At 44.6% G+C, this 21981-nt stretch overlaps 1 protein-coding gene across 1 annotated transcript in view; it reads left to right on the top strand.

Moving 5' to 3' along the window:
* SOS2 (SOS Ras/Rho guanine nucleotide exchange factor 2) overlaps positions 1-21981 on the top strand; it is a 1344468-nt gene that overhangs the window by 146447 nt on the left and 1176040 nt on the right. The window contains exon 2 of the mRNA XM_069638977.1: positions 17323-17448. Coding sequence (XP_069495078.1) covers positions 17323-17448 — 126 coding nt within the window. The remainder of the gene's footprint in view (positions 1-17322; positions 17449-21981) is intronic.

The raw sequence follows: 21981 nt of genomic DNA, 5'->3' as shown, positions 1-21981 counted from the left end.
CTCCCTGTGTATTGTCTGTAGCAGATCTGCCCCCGTCAGGCCACAGCGCTCAAGTCTCATCTGCGGCGGACGAGTCCCCAAGCAGCCACTTGTTTGCCACCGTGAGCTGAGGGGCCCAATAATACCGTTTGAGATCCGGGAGACCAATCCTGCCGTGCCATACTTAACCATATAAGGACTGCAGAATTATTCTAGGCTGAGAGTCCTGCCACATCATTCTCCTTGGATCCCTTTTAATGGTCCCAATTAGGGGTTCTGACTGGGGTATTTTATTTTGTACATAACTGCCCGGCCCAGTAGGGACAGAAGTGGAGCCGACCAAAATGTAGCGTGTGCAATGAACCTTTCCGTTATGAGCGTCTAATTGCACTCAAGGAAAGTGACTATATCCTGGCAAACCTGGATACCCAGGTATCTAAATGAAGCAATGGCTACCTTGAAGACAGTCCTCTGGGACTGCAGCCCTACCCCCTTTTATTGGGGAAAGGATCAATTTGTTAAAGTTGACCATAAGCCCTAGTGCTGACTTGTCAATTTTCAGGATCTCCATGATCTTGGGGACTGACCTCTGCAGTTCCCCACTTACAGCAGGAGGTCATCTGCATACAATAAGACCTGGTCGTCTTGTCCCAATGGCCACTTGAATGCCTTCATGGGCGAATCCACACTGAATCAAATTGCCAGAGGATCCGTAGATAAAATAAATAATAGTGGGGAAAGAGGGCAGCCCTGACACATGACTCGTTCCAATGGGAAATGGACCCCCACCCCCCCATTGACCCGGACCAACGCCAGAGGTCGATCTTACAGCAGTCTAATCCACTGAAGGAAGACGACTCGAACCCCGGTCCTGACATCACGGGCCAGACAAAGTCGCAGTATATTGACTCAAAAGCCTTTTCGAGATTGATAGCCACAATCGCGAGCAGGTCCAGAATACAGTCTGCCCTCTCCAAAGCCACATGGAGTCTGCAAAAGTTCATGCAAGTTGCCCTATCCAGCAGGAAACTGTTGTGGCCCTGATAGATCAACACGGGCAGGGCCTCAGTCAGCCTCCTCGCAAGAACCTCTGTATTTTAGACTCCATGTTAAGAAGCAAATTGTGCCGTGTAAGGAGTCAATAGTAAGACTGGGACACCATGGCATCTTACGTTTTGGTTATAAACTTGTATTGTCAAAATAATAAGAGGCAAAACAAGGGGGGGTTTCTCGGAGTCCCTCTACCGGCACGAGCACAGCCCATTGACCTGTTCTTGGATGAATGGCCCCCGGGAGAGTCTCAACCAAGTCTTTACCTCACTGTCCCTTTAACAGAGGAGAAATATCCCTGCATATCAGTCTTTGTCCTGCCCAGGGGCAGTCCAGCAGCAAAATGCTGGGCAATTCCCCTCTGAACAAGAGTACCAACATCATCCCCTGGACACTTGTTTTGGCCTAGTCTGGCCTCATCAGTGAGGTGGAGCTGTGCCTCTCTAAGAGAGACTCCCAGACCTGCTTTGTTTTGCATATTATGTAACTTTGGGTCTCACCCTAAGTTACCAGGGGAATCTAGACGTGGACCCCTTGCTCACTATTCTTAGAGAGGCACAGCTACACCTCACTGATGAGGCCCGACTAGGCCGAAACACGTACCTGGGGTTGCTGTTGGTACTCTTGTTCAGAGGAGAATTGCCTAGCATTTCGGTGCTGGACTGCCCTGAGCAGGACAAAGACTGCTATGCAGGGATATTTCTCCTCTGTGAAAGAGACAGTGAGCTAAAGACTTGGTTGAAACTCTCCCAGGGGCCATCCACCCAAGAACAGGTCAATGGACTGTGTTTGTGCTGGTAGAGAGACTTCCAGACCCCCCTTTGTTTTGAAAATAAGAGGGGTTGGGGAAATCCTAGCTATCCCCAACTATGAGGGCTTGCCCTGACTCAAAACAGCTAAGCAACGGCTGTATCAGGATGTTAAACAGTCTGCCGTCCTGTGTTCAAAACCCTAAACTGACCTTTACATTCTAAACTAAATACAAGGTGAAGATGTGGATTTCTTTGCGTTATAAACGTATATCTTGTTTTTGAAGTTCCAAAACATAAAGTTCTAAGGTGCACAAATGGAAACCAAACAAAGTTTCACCAGGAAACGAGTTTCCCTTCCCCTAGATTTCTTCTAGTGATCTTGATGATTTTTTTTCTTGCATATATATTACTTTTACAAAACATTTTACAAAAACCCACTTCCTTCAGTTTAAAAAATTCCATCACAGTTTTCCATATATATTCCAAATTACTTCGATATTTTGAGCTTCTTTTTGATTTTTTAAAAAAAAATATTTTTAATTTTTTTTTTAGAGTTTCACCTCTTGGGGTCAATTCCCCCCCTCACCCCCCCAAAAGATACACAGCACTCATGACAGCTTTATCTTATTTAGTTTGTGGCAGCGCTCCTCTTCATCGAATTAGTGTCCCAGTAGTCTAATTGATCAGCCCACTTCTTTTGGCGAGAAACATCCTTATTGTCCTTTTAAGTTTAAGCATTCTCTTATTAAATGAATCTGCGCAATAGTGAGGCCCACTTGTTCACCTCTTGGAGCCATTGCCCACCGTTCCTCGGCTCAGAGCGATTCTGTGTTTTTAGTAAACGTAGCTAGATGTTGTGATCTGAGCTCTGTGAGGGCCTTGCATGTGGTCACAAGATGTTGCAGTGTTTCTCGCACTGCTGTTGGCCCATCGAACCAGTATTCCAATCGGATTTTGTGTGTTTTCGATCTAGCTGCCATAATCTCTCTAGTTGGTAGCAGATTGTATCTCAATCTCATTAGCTGGTCACTGTATTTAGGATCCGGAAATCTCTTTAGGTAGCTATGTGGGTGTCCATATGGTTTCTCCTCTAGCCTTAGCTGATAATGGAGTTTATAGTTAATCACCTCTTCTCCAGTCCTTATCCAATCTTGTTCCCACAGCTTTTTTTTTCTCGTTTTGTCGGGATTGGTCAGGTGGTCTTCCGGGGAGGACTCTGTTCTGACGAGAAGGTTGCTACAGGCCTCTTCTCACATTGTGACTACAATGTTTTCTTGTTTCACTAACTCCCCTTGTATCATTTGGAAACCTATACTCTGGTTCGGAGTTATGTATTTCCTGTAGAGGCACAGCGTTTTCCAGTCCACAGATGCCCCCAGTGAGATTAGGCAGAGCTCTTGTCTCACAATTTGGATGGGAATTTATTTTGGCAATCCCAATACACGCTTCCAAAATTTCCCTTCAAGCAGCGGTCAGAACTGGGGGGTAGTAATCGCCATCATTTCTGCACCTTGGGTTACCGTCGGGACCACCTTGGCTTTGTAGAAGTCAATCACTTGTTGTATAGAAAAGGCACAGAATCGTTTTTCTTCAGAGTTATGGCTTGGTTAGCCAGTGCTTCCACTTTCCTTATGCAGCCCTATTGTCTTTATCTGCAAGACCTGAAGAGATCATCAGACCCAGATATTTAAAGGATGAAACAAGCTCTAGTTTTTCTACATCGATGTCCCACCTGAAGGATTGCTTCCCATTGTTGTATGTGTGGAATTGCATCACCTTTTCTTTTCCCCCTGTTGATCGGTAGGTTATTCAGCTCCGTAGAGGCTTCCAGGCATCTTAATTGTCTCTGCAGACCTATTGGGGTCCTATCCATCAGGACCAAGTCATCAGCATTTAAAAAGTGGGAGATCTCCTGTCGCCCTAGTTTTACATGGAAACAATGACATGCTTTAATAAATACAGAAAGGTCTGAAATATAAAGGTTCTAGATGTAAGGAGCAAGTGGGCACCCCCGTTTCACTCCGCGATTTGTTCTAATTTTGTCCGTCAGGAGTCCATCCTCTTTTAGCTTGATCCTACACAAGGTGTTTTTGTGCAGGGCTTTTATCTGGGCTATCAGATCAGGCGGGCACTTCCAGTTGGTCATTTTCATCCACAGCCGTTGCTGACTAACGCTGTCGAAAGCTTTTGAAAAATCAACAGAAGCCAGATAGCATTTTTTCTTAGCTTTTATTATCTTGTTTTTCAAAAGTGCGAAAAGGGACCGAGGTTGTGCCGTCCCAAGTCCTCTTGTGAACCCACATTTTAAGGGGTATTGATGTCCCGAGTCCTTTGCCCACTTTTTCAGTTTCTGTAGGAGTAATGTTGCATGTAACTTCCCCAAGACGTTTAGGAGCGCAATTGGCCGATAGTTCCCAGGATCCGCTCGATATCCACTTTTATAAATCGGAACCACTACTTCCTCTTTCCAGGACCCGGGAATAGATCTAGTTTCAATGATTGACCTCAGGATCGTGTCTAGCACCTCTGCCCATTCTTTTGGATTGTCTTTTAGCATCATGTTTGTCAGCCCATCGGTGCCCGGCACACAGGAAGCTTTAGCTTGTATAATCATCAGCATTATGTCATCCCTGTTATACTCTAATCTTCAGACTGATTTACTGCTCCCAGTAGCTGTTTCTGCCCTAGGCCGAGCATATAAATACTCGTAGAATGATATCCATTTTCTTCCTGAGACCCGTTTATCATAGCATGATTTTGCAAGCCCACTGTGGAGTTTGATAGCCCAAGATTCCCTTGCATTGTTTTTTTTCATCGGGGATTTTACCATCAGTTGTGCGTCTTTTATGTACAATTCCCATTTCTTGGATTTCACTCAGTTTTTATAGGCGTTCTTCAGAGAGATTGATTTTTCAATTCTGTGGACTGATCTGCTTCCTTCAGTCGTTTTAGCTCATGTCTTAGACTTAGTTTTAGACTCCTTGTCGTTGGCATGCCTTTATAGGCCTTTTGTGTAAACTGGGTCATAGGCTTTGGTTTCTGATGAAGCAGTAGCGTAGGCAAATAACCAATAGCCTTAGAACGACTCTGTTGGCGGTCATCATTTAGCTGTTTATCCAGGTTTCGAGCCATGTCTGTTATATCTTGTTTAAGAAACTTTAGCCTGGTTCCTCTATTTTCCACCAGAATGTTAGACTTGTATCTTTCTGGATGGTGGATTTTGTCCTCGTACCAATGTGCCCTTAAGATGTTGTGATCACTCTGGGTCGTGTGAATTACTTCCAAAAGTTTGATTCCACCTATCAAGCTTCTTTCGACGGAGATATAATCGATGACGGATGCCCGATTTCCAGCTTGCTATGTGGAATTGTGCGTCTTATCCTTTTCAAATGCTCCATTTAACATATGCAGATTGCGGGATTTCATCAGCTGAGCCCATTGAGCACCTCTATTGTGTTTCTGGGCCAAGGGTTTTGCTGATGCGTTTTCTTCTGTTGTCTGAACATCCCCGCAGACTATATTCAGGTCGCCGCAGAGAATAATGGAAACATTGGCCAGATTATATGCTTCGTCTATAAGGTTTGCTACCTCTAGTAGCATTTGATCCATATCCTTTTTTTTTTCTTTCGGGGTTTCAGTAAATATTGATTGGAGCTAGGAATCTTGTTTGCATCTTTCGGGCAAGTATCATAGAGGGTTTTTTAAGAATTGTCTTCCGTAGGTAAGGGCCATGGTTGGTTGAAGTAATAGGTTCAAAGGATGCCCCATTTTTTACTAGCGTCAATAAGCCAGCCGCTGGGCGGCCCCTCAAAGATGTTATGGCCGGATTAATAAGACCCATAACCATCCAGGGTAGGGTTTCTTGCAAGCCATGTTTCCTGAAGGCAAATCCATTCTGCCGTGTTCCATGCAGTCTCATCTTTTTTTGTTAGATGTGAGAAGCCTCTTGTGTTCCAAGAGACCAATGACCTAGTGGGACTCCCGGCCTCACCTTTGGCTCGCTGCTAGATTTAATTTTCTCTGGGGTTTGAGGCCGGTTTGCTCGGCCTAATATCCTCAAGTAACACCCATATTAATTTCTGGTTGCCTCCCTTCATTTTGATTCTCAGGGTTAGCTTTTCCTTCTTCGTCCAAGCTGTGTCTGCCCCTAAGCGGGACCTTTTATGGGTCTTTCTGGCAGACTTGTAAAAGGACTTCTTCGGCCCACCTTTCTTTGGAGGATCTTGAATCTCCCTTCTGTCGATTGACTTATCTACTTGTACTAATTCTCTCTTGAGAGGCCGGCTCACTCGGACTGGATACATCAAAGTCCAGGGAAAGTAAACTGGATGCTGCTTCGAGCAGCAAGTCCTTAATGATTACCGACCTAAGATGTAATAAAACCTCATTGGTCTGCTTCGCTTTCGGGAGCTCCACTATACAGACATCGTCCGGAACTAGTTGTCGTATTTGTGGAATGCATTAACAGAGTTTCATAAAGGTATGTCTACTTAGTATACATTCTTGCCCTTTATTCCAGGACTCTTTCCAGTCTTAAGGAGCAAGCCCAGTTTCTTCACGATTCTTTCCGGCGAGACCCCACGCTGTTTATTACGTTAGACTTTCAGTCCCTGCTCCTGCCATTTCGTTTGGGGATGATGCTTTTAGAAAAGCTGCCCGGCTTCAGGTGTGGGGAGCATAGGGCTCTTTACCCTGGGCTGTCTCCTGGGGGCACGCTCTGCTGCGCAGTTACAGCCCCTGCAGTTTCCTTCAGAACCCCTTTATGTGAGTTTACCGAACTTCCAGTGCCGCGTTCAGGCCGCGTCTCCGGGGCTTTGGTCATTAGCCTTGCTCTCTTCGTTAAGCAAGAGTTCGTAATGGGCTGTTCTTCCTAGGAGCTGGTTATATTGCTTATATAGTGAATTCAGGTCTCAGCCTAATATTAGAGGCAAGTATTGATTGGGCTTCGATCATCTCTTCCATCTCTGTGTCTGTAGAGTATGAGGAGATTTTTATTATAGTCCTACTCTCTTCCTCCTCTCTATTTTGTAGGTGCAAGTTTGGCCTGCCCCGGGCAAGGCCATGCCTCTCTTGGGTCATGTCATGGTCTTAAATGTAGATTGCAGCTTTGTCCTGGATGGATACCGGAGATTGATGCGTTACCACCATGTCTTTCTTTTTCTTTTGTTATTTAACTTAACGTGGGCTTGCCTTTTTGTGTCTGTTTACTTATAGTTCTCAGTCTAGGACGCTCAGATTTTCGGTTTGGCAAATAGTGGGAAATTGTTTGCCTGTGGAGCCTCCATCTCCTTACTTCCATCCCTCGTCTGGGCTTGGCGTACATGTCCCATTTGGTGTTGCACGTTAACGCCTTCCTGCTGCACAGAGCACCATGCCACTTCACTTCTCCTTTCTGCTGTTATTTCTTCAGTCGTTGTTATAGCATGCGCTTGAAGGGGCTTGGAGGTTGGGTCGGTTCTTGCAATTCCATTTCCCCCACTTCTCCGGTCTTGGGTTGCGTATCACTTTTTTTCACGGCATGTTCTTTTTGAGGTTGGTGGCGGCCTTGGACATGCACTGGTGTTACTCGCACTTTCACATTGGGCATGTGCATCGCTCTGCTGTTCTCTCGCTTTCACATAGCCCTCAATGAAAATCAGCTTAGAGGGAATTATTGCCAGTAGGGTTGTGTGGTCTTTCAAATCTCATTTAAGGCTTCATAGAGTTTTGTGAATGGTGCCATTGCTATTGTCACCACTGACATTTGCGATAGACGATCATTATTTCCTCTATCTGATGTTCTCTTTGATTTCCCACAGCAGGATGCCTGCGTATGTGGCTGGTCACCAGGTGTTTCCCTTTTTGTCACTGGCCATGTTTGGGGTCCCAGGTCCACCCCGTCTGTGTTGGTCGGGGGCGTCAAAGAGGAGGCCCTCTTCCAAGCTTTTTTACATCCCTGTTGTTCAACCTCTGACTCAGGGTGTTGTGTCGAGGTTCCCTAAGCGCCCTTCTTTTCCTGGACTTGTCTTGTTCTGCCTTCTGCTTATTAAGCATGGCCTCCAATTGATCCAGTCTTTGTGTCAAGGGCAGCACTCCTTCTGGCAATCAGTCACCTAATACCCTCTTAAAACTGAGGGAGTGGTCTTCCTCCTCTCCTGCAGGCGCCTCTCCGGAAGGCTCCTCTCCCCATTCCTCTGAGCTCCACTCTAGGGATGTGCTTTGGGATACTCTGGGCTCTTGGTAGTGTGCCATTATACTGTTGCTCGATCACACGAGCTTCTGCAGGGAACTCAGCTGATTAGAAGGCCCACAGAATGTCTGACTGGTGAGCTGAGCTCTTTAACCTCTCCTTTTCTTTTTCTTCTTTTTTAATGCCTGTTACTGCTTGTATTTGCACCGCGCCGTCAGACTAACAAGCTCTGTCTGTGGAGCTTTGTTTGAGTGAGGCGCGGTGCATGTAAACGCTCTGAAATAGGTCCCTGTGGGGTCCTAGTGCCCTAGCAGGTAACCGCAAGCTGTTGTGCAGCAAAATTCGCCCTCGCTCGTAATTGCAGGAGGGAGGTGTAGCTGGCTGCCTTGCATGGGTGTGATCACCTTCAGCTCCGCCCCCGGCCTCCCGAAATGAACGGAACGAAAAAGGGAACGTGCCGCGTAGTGTTGCGGTCTTGCTTGCATCTATAAATGCCTAATTTGCTGACGTGAGCACGACATTACCTTCCAAACAGTATCCCATTACTCTGGCTAACAGGTATGTAACGCACGCGCGTTATAAATACAACCGTTAAATTATCATGAGTATACCATTAACCCTACACTATTACTACGTTCATAAAGTAAATGTGTTAAAGACAACGTGACAAGAAGTATCCAAATGTTTGTCATTAATTACGTCTTCAAAGTACATGTGTGAAAAGATTCACTTCTCTGTGAAGTGACAGGACCTGATTGGTCAGAGGGAGCAGTCCATAACTATTTGAGGCCCAAGGATTATGGGGATTGGTAGTCCCTGGAGACATTTTACCTTGAGATTAAAACTCTGCTACCCCCTTTGTGTTTTAGCCTCCAGAGGAGCTAGGAGTAACCAAAAAATGTGTTGTGAAGTTTTAAAGGAGGTTTAAAATGTTATAAAGCTGAATTGCTGTGAGAGCAGTAATAAATAAGATAAATCATAATGCTTGCCTCCTGTCTTGACATAGCATTAGTCACTTGGGGGGGCTTTTTACATTAAACGACCCTAGTCCTGACCAAAAACCTATGGGTAAGACTAATGCGTACCTCTAATCAAGCCTTGATAGTAGCTTTGACAACACTCATTGAAAACATGTTCCAAAGTCTGAAGAGTAGAATGGCCGAGGGGGAAGCAGCTTGGAGGGAAATATGGGATTAATGGTATGCCTAATGACAGAATTTACTTTGAGGATGCCTGGCTAACTGCATTTCAAATGTTGATCAAGTTGATGAAATTGTGTACATTTGATTGTATTATTTCATTTTAATTTTATTAATTTGCTTTTATTTAAATATGAAAGTTTCTTGTGAACTGTAAAACACTTAATAAAAAAAAGAATGCAAACAAATTAAAAAAATAAAAATAATCTACAGGGATACACATGCGTCCCTTGCCTCTCCAGGGCAGCCCTATTCAACATAGTCACACACTGCATAGTCATCCACATAATATTCCCTAGCCGAATACTGCTGACCCTGTCATCAGTCAAAGTAGTTGAGCTGGTCGCTATTCCCTTCAGCTGCCCCACTAGTCGTTTGAATGCCGCTATCAGCCTTTATAAATGCTCCCCTTGACATGCCGCAACTCCATGATCGGCCCTGACCTCTTCTTAGCGGACATTCTCATATCCAATGATCCTCGGACTTACAAAAGTGACAAACTGTGTCCACTAGCGTTTCACCACCTGGTCGTGCACTGTCTCCTCTTCCTCTCTGCATGCAGATGTTTCCCCTACCTCTTTCGGGAAAAGTCTGCTGCATTTATGCTCTGATCTTTAACTCTCATTTTCTTTTGCTTTTCCCCCTTGTCTTTAGCATGGCGATTTGCATAATACCTAGCCATAGTCAGTATTTGAGCAGCACTTTGGGTTGGCCAGGTGGACTCCTATGTCTGACTGTCATATTTCTTAAGTGAGGTAACAACCCTTCAACAAAATGGGAACAGAACACCTTTTGCCCCTCCGGGGTAGACCAATCCATCCCACTAAACGAGGTAAAAGCTTGTTCCTCTTGTATAAAATATTTTTCAACTGACTCCCCTTCTTCCTGCTGGCAAACAGTAAGCTTATCCCAATTCATATGCTTACGGGGAACCACTTGCTGGATACACGTTATCAACAATGCTGGAAGAGCTATTATTTCTTCGGACAATTCCCCAGTCTTCTCCCTTTCGCTCGCTGCCAAGGTCAGCTCATTCCACTTTATGACACGATTTAAACTGTCTTGCATTTTGCATTGGTGCCATATGTCTGCCCGGAGTTTACATGAGAACAGTTGATCTATGTCACCAAGTGTTAGCGGACCTGTCTTTAAGACGCGGTCAACCACTGCTCAGGAATTTGCCCTCTATCTGGGTAATCTTTAGGCAGTAACTCCCTTCTGTTCCATGGTACATGGACCTGGTATGTGGGTTTATCCATATCAAAGCCAGGCACTTCTCTCATAGGAAACGTTTGAGTTACAATGGACTTTGTTGGGCATTTATGATCCAAAATAGGAATTTCAACACAACTTTTGGGCAGGAGTCTGAATCAAGCTTACACTCCTGGTGTCAAAATCTGCCATCCTTGGTCCTTGTGGTCTTCTTGGCGATTGTCCTTGGGTATTCAGCGCCTCCCGACCCCCTCCTACATGGCGCCTTGCAGCATTGTTTGCCACTCTAGTGTTTTGCATTCCAGCTACCAGCTTGTTTCCACTTTGGGGTTTTTGTGTTATACAGTACACCCTGCCTTCCCGGCCCTTGCGTATCAACGATAAGTTAATTCTTAGCTCAGCGTGCTCCTTGCCTGCCACTCCACTGTTTTTTCCTTCCTTGGATCTCCGCTTGCTGAACCTTCCTGTATTCAGTCCTGTGTCCTGTCTTCTTGTCTGCGAGTACTATGTTCTACGTTCCGCTTGCCTTGTTCCTCCTGTTTAGTCCTCTGTGTTTCTGTGGGTTGTGCTGTTCTGCTATTCCGCTTGGACCATTTCTGTTATTTTCAACCTTGCTATCGAAGGACTAGCAGTCTTCCTCCAAATCTCTTTGCTTCTTTGGAAATCTTTCTGGTATTCAATCTCCAGTCTACTTGCTTCTGTACCGGAACCTTCTCATACCGACCCAGCTATTCAACACGGAAATCGGGTTTCCTGAAATATTTGGCAGGTTTCTCCCGGGCTCATCCCGTCGGTGCCTGATCCACGGGCAGGGTGGTTTCAGGAGAGTCCTGCCCATATCTCCAAGATTCCAGAACCAAAAGAAAACCCAGAAAGACCTCAACCTCGCCTCCATTCACACGACCTAAAGCAAAGGTGAGCTCTTCAGCCTCTAGTTCTGAAACCTGGATTGCTTGCTCTGTGTCCTTATAATCGCTTGGGAAGTGGTACACTTCGTCATCCTCATTCACCGTTTTATTTAACAGGCACATTTGCCTCGTTAGTTCTAGCGCTATTGCGAATATAAGCATCTCTCGTTGCTGGGGCACGTATACTTTGGCTTGTTCTATTCCTTATCCATGCCAACATTACCTTTTCTGTGGTTTCTGTGTCCTGGGCTGTAATCTTTGTGCACGAGGTGGCGAGGAGAGCGCCTTAACACCAGGTACCCTATAGGGTTGTGGGGAGGCCTTTTAACCATTGTAACACCGGCTCTGTCGCATCCTCTACGGTCACTCCTGATTCAGGTGTCCGGCTGAGGGGCAAGTCTTGGCAACATCCACACCCTTAATTCTCATATCTTCAGTCTCCCTCTTCACAGACCTTTTTCATCTCTTTATGATCATATGCGCACTCTTTGTCTTTTTCGGATTGCGGTTTGTTTTTTTTAATCTGTGCTTCGCTCATAGATTTTGTCTAGAATCATTTTTCCCATTGTCTATATGTTTCCCACTGCAAGGATCTAATTGCCTTATCGCCTTTAGCGTCTAATGCTTTTCTTAGGTACCCTATTTTCTCCAGGTCGAAAGATCCATGCACAGGAAACTCTAACTCCGAGTTGGTGGCGGTGTATTTATGCTATTCTCACAAGAACACCACCACCGACAAACCCTTTTTAATCATCAATTCCTACCCCAGCGTACCTTTCCGGGGGAGTCGGAACATGCTGCTCCAGAACACTGGAACGAGCCTTGCAACATTCCAGCCCACAACACATCATTTTAGTGCATGAAATACCCATGGTTTATAACTTGTGTACACAAGGTGTATTTCTCTTGGCTCATTTAACGCAATGCTCCCATAGAAAATACAACATTACACGCTCATTTCATGATTCAGCCATAATACATCATAGCATGCTCATCACATTATACACATACTGCAACCAGAATGGTCTCCCCCAGTTGTCAGTGCTGGCTTCCCTCTCACAGAGCATCGGAATGTTGAGGAAATCAGCTGGCGGGCGAAATCCGTGGCTGCAGGAAACCTCTGTTCTCCTCTTGTAGTGCACCCCACGTCCTTCGTCGTCCACTGCTTGTTCCCCGACCGTGGCACACTGTCCAAATGGATCCTATCCGAGATGAGGTGCCATCTGCGGGTGCCATTTTGCGGGCAATAATCCATTCATAATGCCCACTGTTGGACAAACACCAAGAATGAGATACTAGCACAGCGCTATTTTGGTTTATTCATTCAGAATGCGTTTAATTGGAGAGCTGCATATCGGCAAAGGATTCGTCCATAACTCTGGGATTATTCTTGATACGAACAACTTTTATACACTTGGTGTTACATTTCTTCATAACGGGGGTTAAATCACAAGCTAAACACGAACACGGAGTCAAGGGCTCATGCTACTGTTAGTGCAGCTACTATCTGGGTTATTTTCAGTCATGGAGCCTGTTCCATGTATACAGTCGTACGTGCGAAGCAAGGGGTGTTTTTACCACAAGGCAAGCATACTATGGTCGTGTGCACAGAATGGCATGATTAGAGAACTAATGTTCACTTATTTTGCAGAGTGCCTACTTTTCCACATCAACACCCAACCATTACCTTTAGTATAACTGTATTGGGGGTAGACCAGTGGAGACCCCGATATGAACAAGTCACCCCCGTCCAGAAACCACCCCTCAACTTTCCTCACACCATGCCATGAACACTCCCCCAAACACCCACTCTTATCTCGACAACCTGGACGAGGAACAGATGCCTACTCGGGGCCTTCGATCTTATTGCACACCCTGCTCCCCCCATTTGAGGAAGTGTAGCCTCCCATATGTACAGACCATTCGCCAGTGACCAAACAGCTCCGGGTATTACCCCTGCGTAGCGGGGCCATGAGGCTTCCAGCGATCCCTCCATTACTGGCCCAAGACGTCATCCTGTAGTACCATCCGGGTTCACAAGCACCCTCCATGCTAGTTCCATCTCGGGAGCGCTTGGGTTCGGCCAGAGCACCTTTCTACTTCCACTGCTGTGGTGAAAGCCACTCCTCTGCATTCGCCCTGTACCCTCAGGCCCCAATTCGTCTAGCCGGTCCCAGGCTTCCTACAGAGTATTGAAGAAAAAGGGCATCTCCTGACCACTCCGTCTGCTGGGATCTTCATTTCCTCTTCCACCAGCTGCTGTCACCGTGGACTGTCACACCCTACCTCCAACAAAGTGATCCAGCTTCTGCTGGTGTTTCTGCCCTTTCATCATCTTGAACATGTCTCTGCTTACAACCCACCCTCCCGCTGCAGTACAGGCGCTGTGGATGGGAGTACCCCCAACAGTCGGAGCACTCTCAGCAGAAGAGGGATCCCAGGCAGGTCCAGCCCCCATGGCCACGGCGGTTCCGTCTTCTGGTTTTGATGCAGAGAGGTGGGCCATCCATGTCCAGATGTAAGGTGGGCACATTGTTTGCCATCTCCTGCGCCGGGGTGAGCCCTCTCTTCGGGCTTCAAACACCCATAGATGGCCATGCAGGCGCGGCTGCGCAGCTCTACATTGCCTCTGCTTTCGAGGCCTGAGGCCTGAGGGCTGGAAACCTGCCCCCCCCCCCCCCTCCTTCACCACACGCCCGGACCGCCAGCAATCTCCCCTGCTGGGAAAAGGCCATGGGTCCATGACCCCGTCTGATAACGCTTCGGCTGCAACCTTCAGCAGTGCTGCAGCTGTAGACGGCCCGTCTGATCCTCACTCCAGACCCTCCAGCCCCTGACTCTTCCTGCACTCGCAGCGTTAGCGGCCTCAGCGTGGAAGAAGGCAGAGGGTGCCATCCAGTACTCCAGATAAAATCTGGAAGTGGGAGTATTTAACTCCCTTTTTTTAAAGTTGGGAGTAAAAAGATTTTTAAGGAATAAAAATGTAAGCCCAATTCCTAAAGACAGTATTTTATGAGTGAGTATAAATGTTTTAACTGAAAAACAAATGTTTTTTAAATATTTATTTCTTTGCACCAAGTTATTTCTGAACACTAAAAGATATATGTTTACTTCTTACAATCGTGCAGTTAAAATTGTCGTTTCTTCTGTGGTATTATGTGTACTACTGGTCCAAACATATCCATGAAGCTGTGAGTGTGAAAGCAGGGGCGCAAAGGTTCTACATGTTTTTTTCCTATTTTTTTGTGTGGGTAGTTTTACTCCCTGCTTTGATTTTTCTGGAGTTTTTGCCAATTTGTAGGGAGTAAATGTGGTCAATACTCCCCTTATCTGTAGTGTTGGTTCCACCCAATCTTCTCCCACCTTTCCCGATTGTCGTTGGAGGCAAAATCAAGATATAGCAGGATATTCACAGCACATTAGACAAAGCGTCACGACTCACATCGGTCTCGATCAGCGCATAGCCACGCCCCCCTGTGCGTGGCCATTTCTTGACTTCAAAGAGATTTATGGGGCCAATCCCAGACAACCTGCCCGGATTTGCAGCACAATCAAAACCTGAATAAAATGGAGACGAACGCCAGCAGAAGTTATGTAAAAATGAAACTTGATATCAGATGAACGATGCAGTGATGGCGATACATATATATCAGGACAGGTGTGGAGATGAGTACCAAGGGTTTCAGTAAAAGCGGCACTTCCAGCTACAGGTTTGCTAACCAAAAGTGAAATAGCTGCACAGCAATACAAGCTGCAGTTAAAAAAAAAAAAAAAAAAAAAAAAAAAAAAAAAAAAAATCATGCAGCAGAATAGATGCAAGTCGAGCGCAGGCGCGGGTAAACCACCTCTGGAAAACCTAGATAGCAGACAAGTACTAGATGTGGACTTCTGCAGTATCTAAATCTATGCAGAGTGTAAACGAACCACATCATGACGTATGGGATGGACACGTGTGACTGCAAGGGTATCTTGGTATGTGGTCCTCGGTGGGTATGGCACATCTAGGAGCTGTCCCGGTAGACTTCAGGTCAATTAGAGGTCAGTAATTCCCCTGGGACTGTGACCTTGCCCAATAACACAATGTGTTGAGAATATTGAGCATTGCTGAGAAAAAGGCACATGATCTTTCCAGTCAAGATGAGAATATTGAGCCGTATCAAGAAACCTGACAGGCGTTTATCCGCAAGTGATGCTGAGAGGCATTTAAACTTGAAAACCAGATAGCTCCTTGAACTCGAAAGGAATTGGATCTCGTGTGTCTTGACCCAAAATATTCTGAGAAATCAGAGAAGCACTTGACCCCAAGTATCGTGGCAAATAATTAAAGAGGAATAACAGGTAGTGGGGTACAAAGATATTCGGAAAATTCATAATAAACTAACTTGTGTTGCGATCCAGTGGAGCTATAGTTATAGGGAGCAGATTGCATAAGCAGAAACCAGTTTGCAAATAGAATGTAAGATTCAGAAGTTATAATAGGATGTCTAGGAGCATGAGAAAGAATGTGAAGAACCCATATGTTGCCAACTCTGGTGCGAAGTCAACAAATGTTCCATGAAACCCCTGCAATGATGAACACAAAGTACTAGAAGAGTATGAAGCTTTGAGAGAGAAGGAATTCTGAGATTTAAATTTCTGAAACGAGAGACGATTGTGATTTAGATTTGAAGAATTTAAAGTAATTCATAAAGATTGAGAATTTTGAGACGATATCAGCCCACTACAGTGGATGAAATGTAATTACCTTTTGTTTTTAGCAATCTTTTCTTTATATCCATCCATTTCTTTTTTTTTCTTTGTTTTTTTTTTACATGCTTCAATGCCAAATATAGTCAGGGTCTATTTTTCAACATTTGGGCATATTTTCCCCATTAACCTCCTACACTCACCTCAAAGTACTAGCTTGATCCCCTAACCTCAGCTACTAAATTGGCCTTTGGGTAGGAGGAGGGGGCACACGTGCCTTGCTGGAAGGCGCCACAGCTCTGAGTAGTGCTTTGGGAGGGATGCGTGGTGTACTGTGCTGTGTCCTGCAGGAACTATGATAGTAGTGAAATGCTTACTCCCTTGTCTTGATCATGTTTGGATGTCAACACCTGCTGCTGCAATCTAATGGCCACCTTCTGGTGCTGCTGAAGTTTGACACTAACCAAGGCATGGCGGAGCTCGCAAAATCTACTCGCACATTTTGCATGGTAGTGGTACTCGACTTTGCTGGCGAATAGGGGATATTTGAAACGTTTACATTTGCCTTATACTGCCAACAAAGTTTGTTAGCAGTTAAAAGGCAAATAATGTTTCACTGTGCATAGCTGGCCTCTGGGTGGCAGCATTGTGCCAAATATGAAGTTGACGTTTGGTGAAATGCACCATTTTAAAGAAAGCACTGGGAATATGTTTGTTCCTCATCACAAGTGCATTTCTCGTCGAGCAGGTTAACTAAGTAACTAACTAAGTAACTCGACCTACAGGGCTAGTGCGATTTTTAAGAGTTTGCATAGCTTGCATGGCTCCTGCGATCTCTCACTGTTCCTGATTCAACTAGCAACATGCCCCACTCACCATCCCTAAGGGTCAGTCTCTTGCACCAATAAAGCACAACAAAAACCCTGCTGTCACCTCCAACTATGGGGTTGGGAGATATTGTGTTTATGTATGTCTGTGTGCATGTTGCTCTGTGCGTCTTTGCCTTCATGTGAGTATCTGTGTGAGGCTGAACCCGTATCATCATTGGATCTGCAGAAGGGAAATGGAGTGTACCTGAGTGAATATGATGTTGGTGTGTATTATGCTGTACCTGGCATGGGATGGCATTACCTTGGCATAAGATGCATTACTTGGATAGCTGGTGCTGGAATATAATGGCTGGTTTAGTGATTGCTGTTCTTTGTATATTCTAGCTGTGTCTGTGCATTAAATGCCTGTACCTGTCATTATGTAGGCTGTACAAATAATGTAACCGCCATCCTTATGCTGTTATTGATCAATTCTGTTTTTTACACATACATTTTATAGGAAGGCTTTGTTCACCCATTGCAACATTTTTTTTACAGGTCCAGCAGCAGGTGCACCCGAATCTTTCAGCAAAAGAAGATTCCCTGTACTACATCGAAGAGTTGATTCTTCAGTTATTGAACAAACTATGCATAGCACAGCCACGGACAGTGCAAGACGTAGAGGTAAGACATTCAGTGTTATCTGGAAATATGTGCACAGCAAACTCAACAATATACCAATTAATTTTACTTGGTTTTCTGGTTATAATAACCCCTAAAACCTGAATCAAATGCAGGATAACATAAATGTATGAACAGTGGAATATAATGACCAGTTGAAACCCTCATCCTTTCTTGTTGGGGTTAATTATGGAGGTAAATATTGCATGCTGCACAAGTTTTTTTTATATTAATACAACAATGCTAAGCAGAGATCGAGAGGTCACTAGGATAGTCAAGGTCCACTCTGCAGCACAACTACAGCGTTTGCCCTTCATTTCACTCACAGAGCAATTCAATGCAGCATCCTGTGCCCATGAGGGGATGATTAACTATTATTCAATTGGACACGCTGCTTCCTTGGGCTCCATGACCCAAAACCGATCCTCCTGATGGAACCGCAAGACTTGGTGCGTTTGTCCTTCCTTCACCCTACGTTCAGCCTACAGGCCTTAGAATAGGCTGATGGAGGGATGAGCTTGTCCTTTTCGGGCCAAGGCTGAACAAAGGGAGGTTTAGTGAAGTGGTGTAGTGCCCAACAGGGGAGAAGATATCCGCTACACAGGAGATTTGTGGCACTGATGGAAACAGATACTGTGTTGAGAACGTGCTAGCACCCACTGATGTAATATCCCTCTGTTTCGTACTCCAGAAATACATGCAGAGGGTTACTTCTGTATGATTGAGGCTTGACTGAAACCACATGCTACACAGGGTTTAGAAGTCCAAGGAATGGATCCGGTTCCCTCCTTTTATCTTCCAAGACTTTGAGGCCAATGGTTATCTGAAAATCTGTACGATATCCCAGAGAACTACCAATATCTGCCTAGTGCTAATATTTAGAAACAAAGCAGACGGGAAATGGAGTGTACCTGATCGAATAGGATGCTAAACGTATGTGTAAATTGAGATGGCAATTGACGTTTTTTGCCTGGCTAGCAGCTTGCAATTTTGCCCCCTGATGTAGATATTCTAATGGCACTGAGGTTTCATTCTATACCCTTGTTAAGCCCGAGTTTCAGAAGAGTAGTAGTTGGCACTGCAATGCCTCTTGTGCGATGATAAACTATGGGGAGGGGACTTGTCCCCTTTCAGAGAGATTTGCACTGTTTCAGAAGCATTGTGGGTGTGAAAGGGAGTGTGAATTTACTTTGGTGGAGTGTTCTAGAGTTTAGCTACAATGCTGGAGAACGCCAATCCCCTGTGTCTCCCTGGTGTAGTGTGTGATATTGGTAGGGCACCTTTGCTGGATCTTATCACTCTTCTTGGTTGATATTGGCTGATCTTTGCATGGATTAATTCTGCTCCACGGCTCCGTGCATGATGCAGAATGCTTTGAATTGGATTCTTTTTTTAAGCGTTCTAGTGGAGTTTGTTTAGGACTTTAAAGTGTATAAGTAGTAGAAGGATCCCCCTTTTGTCTCCATCAAAATTTTGTCAGGTGGCCACGGCCCGTGTTTCTTTTGATCTGCTTTGATATTAATGTAATATCAAATCTGATATAAAAAAGATATCAAAGATATCCAAGATATCCAAGATATCAATTTGATATCAAATGTATATTTGTATAGGAAGTGGGTATCATTATATATCGATGGATATGAAATGTATATTTTATATAAAGTGGGTATACATTTTATATCATTTGATATAAGTGAATATAACTTTCATATCAAAACGCTGTGAACCTGAGGGCATCCGGCGGCAGTGTAATTTGAACGAGGGTTGAGGGCGACGTGAGCTCCGAAGACAGTGACTATGAATGTAGGGTTTTGGCGAGTGACGCAGTGATGTTGCAGAGGGGTTCTGCCCAATGTGATAGGAAGCGGAAACTGATGTAAAACAATTTTGATATCTTTTTAATATAAACATGTATATACAAATTAAAATTAACAATATTTTTTATATAGAAATGTATATACAAATTAATATTTTGTTTGATATACAAATGTATATCAATGTTATATGAACTGGCTTTGATATAGAGTGTAAATAGACTGGAATGGTTGCCCTATGTAAATTTGCTTTATAAGTAAAGTGTTCTTACCAGAGCCTGTACAAAAGTTCAAACTTTTTGTTTTCACACAGTGTGTTTCTTTTTAAGTAATAAAAAACAGTTCACGTTATTGTTGGGGAGATTTTTTTAATTTTATGCTTCATCCCCTCCCCTAGCGAAACCCCCAGCACTTTTTGCTGGACTTATGGACCTTTTTTTTGAACTCTTGAATGAGTGGAGCCTTTTTCTACTCATTCATTTTTATGTGCTCTGTCTTTTGGAACACTATTCTTTGTATTTTACCTCTACTACTGAAGGTATCTGTATTGTACTATTGTGGCACATAGCTCCTTATGGGCAGTGTTGCTGGGGACCCTTGGGGTCCTCCTTTGAGATTCACTTCTTTATCCTAGAGTAACTACAGGTATCTCTCCTAAAACTTTATAGTCTTGAGAGATTGGCACACACCACCTTTTGTGGCGTGCCAAAAGGATACCTAGTATCCCCCTTCTCTGCTCTTGTGACTTTTTAGACACATAGACAATCTCCTAGTTATGGCTGGTGGCAGTGGACGTGTTCTACCAACTATTGTATGATTTTTCTACCAGAGTCCATCGCCTCGATAGCTCACAGTAGGGGCACCAAAGAACTTAGGGCTTCCCTTCTTTTTTCACCATTACTAGCGTGGTTGTTCTTTGTTAGCCCTTCTCCCACTCTGGGAGAAGGACTGTGTGTATTCTGCTTTTGGCGGGAACCCTTATGTGTCCCTGCCTGCCCAGAATCTCCGGAGCCTAGGCGGGAAGTGGGGGAGTTTTCCACCCTCGTGTCTTTTTTCTGCCAGTGCCTGAATAGAAACAGCTCCCACTGGGGGGGGGGTGGTCTGGCTGTCCTGATTGGACAACCAAACGCCTCTTTCTGTAAATACCTGAGAGAGATTGCAAAGGAGTGTGTGCTGGAACTGTATATAAGGTGAGGCTCCTGGAGTGGAAAACAAGTCGACCACTGGAGGCTCAAGTAGTCAAAGAAGATGATGACCAGAGACGCCTGCCGACCCTTAGCAACACTGTGAAGCGACCACTGGGGTGAAAACAAATACCTTTTCCTATCAATAATGCACTGATTTATGTATTTCGGCTTACTTTGCAGAAATGTGGTTTCTTATCAAAAAAACACAGCATTCTATTTCATGCATATTCTGCAAAATAGAGAGTGGTTCTGGGCCCAGGAAAAATCTAAAATTAACCTCAGGCTGCAGATGTTTCCTGTGCAATTATTCTGTCAGTTGGGTTTAGTTGATAAATAATGTTTGAATGTATTTTTCTGGGGTGTGTTTACACAGCCAACACAGAACATTCTGTATTCTGGCGAGCTAAATATAAACGCATCAGTGACCTAAGGGCACTGCAAGGGTCAGCACAAAATCAAACTGTCGAACTCACTTCTAAAGGAAAGTCGCCGTTACACTCATCACATCAGGCCAGCAACACACTGTTCGTCTTAAACAAGCTGCCCTCAAGCAATCACGCTGGGAAAGATAAAAATGAGCTTATCTACTCCATTTTTGATACGACCAACGGCAAAGATAAACCAAGTCTTGAAAACCCAACGACAAATCTAAACCAGAACGTCATCAAGAACACAAATACCAAGGCACTACAAAAAAATACTCCAAACAACGACAGTGCGCACAGAAGACAAGCGCAGGCAAAAACATTGGACACTGATAAGATAACAAGCCAGAAGGCTCTGACTACCAACAACATCAAACACTCAAAACCGAGTGAAACAAGTGGAAAACACATGGTCAGAAGCACATCAGCGGCAAGAAATCAGCTGTCGGACTCCGACTCAGCAGACGCACTATTAAATCTTAGCGTCTACTCCGCTGACGACTCTTGCTCAAGTATAACACCTGATCATCGCAAAAATAAGGCAAGTTCAAATCAAACAAACCAGGTCAATTCCGTACCCCTGGGAACAACTAATAAGCGGGGAAAGGAACGCGACTTCGAAACCCTCGAAGAACGGCGTAATCGCCTAGTCTATCACTTCAAATCCAATGAGGCAGAAAATCGTATGGAAATAACAGACAAGGCACCAAAAAAAGCAGACCAAGAAATAACCCAGAAGAAATCCAAAATTGATAACCACAGACAAGAGAGGGGTACGGATTGCAGAAAAGAGCAAGCAGAAAGATCCAAGCGAATTAACGAAACCACAACAAAAAAAACAAGAATAAAATCGGAACTGTCTAATCAAGCGGCACGTTCGATCTCCCGTGGCACTCAAAACAAGGCAAACAATAGAAACAGAACGGAAAAACATCAAAAGAGGGACGCAGACATCAGAAACGATGAAAAAGAAAAAAACAGACAAAGTCCCCACATTCAAAGGCATCACAGGACTAAAATACAAAACTCAGGAGAGACGCACCAAAATTCTAACAAACATACAAAGCACAAATGGACCATAAAGATGTCACAAAGACGTTCAAATACAGA

This window comes from Ambystoma mexicanum, chromosome 14 (assembly GCF_040938575.1).
Source record: "Ambystoma mexicanum isolate Mex_15411 chromosome 14, UKY_AmexF1_1, whole genome shotgun sequence".
Classification (NCBI taxonomy): Eukaryota; Metazoa; Chordata; class Amphibia; order Caudata; family Ambystomatidae; genus Ambystoma; species Ambystoma mexicanum.
The sequence above is the reverse complement of the archived record's forward strand: the minus strand, read 5'-3'. Positions and strand labels throughout refer to the sequence as shown.